Raw genomic sequence first — 3675 nt, 5'->3', positions numbered from 1 at the left:
CTGACCTGAGGGTGTCAGTAAAGAGTTTATCTAAAGTGGTAAACGCCGTTTACTAAACGGTGTTTTTAATATTGTTATTACATGAAAAAAGAATCAACTCTTTCTAGTAGGATTTAAATACTGAAGGAACATGGTATAAAGTAGAAATCCTCTCGTGTTTTAGCTATAAACTAAATAGCTTTGGACTTCAATCATCTTCAGAGTTTCCAGTTTAATTTGGAGAGAAGATGGATCCAAGTCTCCAGAGCCGCCATCAGAGGGAAGTTGTGTTTGGCTGCCGATGCTGGAGATGAATTCAAAAATAATTGGAATTATAATGACTTCTCTAATCAATGGCACAGGAGCTACGAGGAGGTTCCCTTGGATTCCATCTTCCCTCCACGGGCCCCGGTGTTGTCCCCGGAGAGAGGCCCTCTCCCGGAGCAGCGTCGCTCCCCCGCCCGCTACAACCGTCGACCTGAGCCGTGGCAGGTGAGCTGTTCCAAAATGAAACAGATCCGCATCTCACTTCCCCTTTCCCTCCAGCTGCAGGGGTTTAAATAATTGATCACTGTTTGTTCTGGAAAGAGGAACAACAGATTTGACTGATGTAAATAGAGGCTTTTAGGAACCCCCGGGCGTCTCTCATCTTCTTCGTCATTACCTGAGAGCCGTTACTGTCGGCATGATTGACAGTCGTGGTCCTTCTACCTGTGAGAGGATGGAGGAATGAAGGCTGGTTCTTCTCAGGGTGTCGGAGGAGAGTGGAGCAGACGGCAGCTGAGGACGAGACACGACGCCAGGAAACCGATAACCTTGTGAGTTTGAACAAAGACGCTGAGAATCTGAAGAATCAAAGACACAGACGGTTGAATTTATGTTTCAAATGTGTCTGTTTGTTTCCTCGTCAGCTGCAGTCCATGTCCACGCTCGGGTCAAATCCCGCTCTTCACGTGAGTACGTCGGATGGTCTTGTACCACTCGACACCTTGGGTCGTCCATCAAGGTCACGCTCCGGCCTTCGCTCACTTTTTACAATGACTTGGAGGAGCTGATCCTCATCACAACAGCTACTAGAACAGGCAATTTCCTCAGGCGCCAACATGTTGTGAGGGGCCATCAAGCAAAAATTAGGCAGCATTTGATATTAGATTTTAAAGTAATTCTTTATATAAATTCAAATGTGGATGGATGGATGGATGGATGGATGGATGGATGGATGGATGGATGGATGGATGGATGGATGGATGGATGGATGGATGGATGGATGGATGGATGGATGGATGGATGGATGGATGGATGGATCAGGATGGATGGATGGATGGATGGATGGATGGATGGATGGATGGATGGATGGAGCAGCAATGCAGGAGGTGCCCTCAGCCCTTGTTATATATCAAGGTCAAGGTGACCCGGAGGCCCGAAAACAAATGTGTTAGTGGTATCCATTGTGTTGTCTCTGGGTCAAGGTGAACGACATCCACCATTGTATATGTATTTACTGAAGCCAGGGAGGCCGTTTACCTTGACCCAGAGACAACACAAGGGATACCACAACCATATTTGTTTACTGTAGTGATGGTCTGATGAAGCTTCATGAAGCAGTGTCATTACTTTCAGAGTCCACAAGATGGCGGTCTCTCCACTATTTTCTGTTTTTAATGAAAAATGACACCATTTTTACATCATTCAGTACTAGTTCATCTCTTTAATATATTTTTTTGTAAATTTCCTTTTATGTCTGCGTGACCCTTATATTTAGGCTTGTTTTTCACTCTTTTATGTTTGCTTGTTGGTCCCTAACACCAGTAACCGTGTAAATGTGGCCCCTGAGGGCCAACTTTAATTTCCCACCACTGAACCACATGATGCTAGACACCAGGGCGACACGAACTTGGAGATTAAATACAAGAAATACAAGTTTTCTCTAAGGATGAATGTGAATATTCTCTACAGCGGAGTCGTCGGCTCCAGAAACTTGACCGACATCGACGACGCGAAGGTGGATTTCCGACCGCTGACGGTGAAGAGAAGCGTCGTGCCGCGGCCCACGGACCTGTCAGGGTACGACTTCTTCAACACACACGTGGACACACACTTATTTATCACCTTTTAATCACAGTAATTGGACCAGCATCTCCCGCAACACAGGATGGGCGACTGTGACAGCGTTACCTGCTGAGTCCAGGTGAGTCTAAAAGACCATCAACTGATCGATTAATGATCTTCATCTGTGCAAGAGTGGGTTTACTCCGGGCACTCTGGTTTCCTCCCCCTGTCCAAACAGAGGTCAAATAATAGCTTGAATTGTGATAAAAGAATGAATTATTGTTATTTTATTATTTGTGCCACCATTTACTTAACATTTTGTATAATTATTTTTGCATTTTGTTGAAACAATTGTCCTTTTATTTTAAGTACACATCTCACTTTTCTTTATTATCAGATTAAAGTTATTCTTGCTCAGTAAGTAAGTAAGTAAGTAAGTAATATTTATTTATATAGCGCTTTTCCAGACCAGGGTGACAAAGCGCTTACTCAAAAAAGTATATACTTTAAAGATCAAGATAATACAGTGAGGTGAAAAGAAATAAAATCCTTATTTGGGAAATCATATGTAAATATTAAAATATTTAGCTGATGTACTGTTAATGGTGTATTTAATGATCCACTTGAGTTAAAATGTATTTCATCTTTAGAAATGCCTGTACTTGTTATCACATGTGAACGCTAGGTGTCAGTCTAACGCGCTCTTGAAAACACGTTGCTCAGAGAATTTACATTAAATAGTAATAAACGATAGAAGTTCCATCATGTTGTTATATTTTCTTCTATGACTGAACTATGATCTCTCCGCGAAACCAAAAACTGTATCAATAAAAAAAATAAAGCTCTTTAACTCTCCTGACTGTTGAGAACCTGTTTCCTGGTCGGGCCCCAGAACTCTACCGTCTTTTTGGAGCAGGTTTCTCCAGATGTTCTGAATCCAGAGCAGCGAGCGGTGGGACCTCTGTCCAGGATGGTGACCACCTCAGGTCCCTGCAACCCCTCGCTGCGCATCAAGGCCTGAAACCAGGCACTTCTGAGAGTCTTCTTTGTGTGTCAGAATAATGAGAGATTTCCCCTTTACCAAAAAAAAGTATACTTGAAGTTATTTTATCAAGCACACTTAAGGTATAGTGAGTATACTATGGAAAATGTACTTGATAGTGTACTAAAGTATACAAATTTGATACTTTTCCAGACTAAATTGTAACATTTTATGTTAATAGAAGTATACTTTCAAGTAAACTCATTTATATACCACACATGTACTAAGTATACACTCAGAGTCTATAGTTTAATTTATAGAAGTATACTTTTCAAGTAAAATATATATATATATATATATATATATATATATATATTTATATAGCGATTTTCGAGACCAAACTCATTTATATACCACACATGAACTAGGTATACACTCAAAGTCTATAGTTTAATTTATAGAAGTATATTTTCAAGTAAACTAATTTATATACTACACATAGAGGTATACAATACACTTAGAGTCTATAGTTCAGTTTACAGAAGTATACTTTAAGTATGCCCCTCTCTATACTACCAGTGTACTAGTTAAACACTCCAAGTCTATAGTTTAGTTTACAGAAGTATACTTTAGGTATACTCCTCTCTATACTACCAGAGTACAAG

At 40.7% G+C, this 3675-nt stretch overlaps 1 protein-coding gene across 1 annotated transcript; it reads left to right on the top strand.

The window, feature by feature from the left end:
* The first annotated feature begins 658 nt into the window (after positions 1 to 658).
* Positions 659 to 2194, top strand: spmip7 (sperm microtubule inner protein 7). Its single transcript, XM_087802047.1, has 4 exons — positions 659 to 797; positions 891 to 932; positions 1936 to 2043; positions 2102 to 2194. Exons 1-4 carry the CDS (start codon positions 709 to 711, stop codon positions 2169 to 2171), a joined length of 309 nt encoding a protein of 102 aa, XP_087658173.1. The 5' UTR covers positions 659 to 708; the 3' UTR covers positions 2172 to 2194.
* The last annotated feature ends 1481 nt before the right edge of the window (positions 2195 to 3675 follow it).

This window comes from Callionymus lyra, chromosome 11 (assembly GCF_982586985.1).
Source record: "Callionymus lyra chromosome 11, fCalLyr1.hap1.1, whole genome shotgun sequence".
Lineage (NCBI taxonomy): Eukaryota > Metazoa > Chordata > Actinopteri > Syngnathiformes > Callionymidae > Callionymus > Callionymus lyra.
This window is presented reverse-complemented; position numbering and strand designations above follow the sequence as displayed.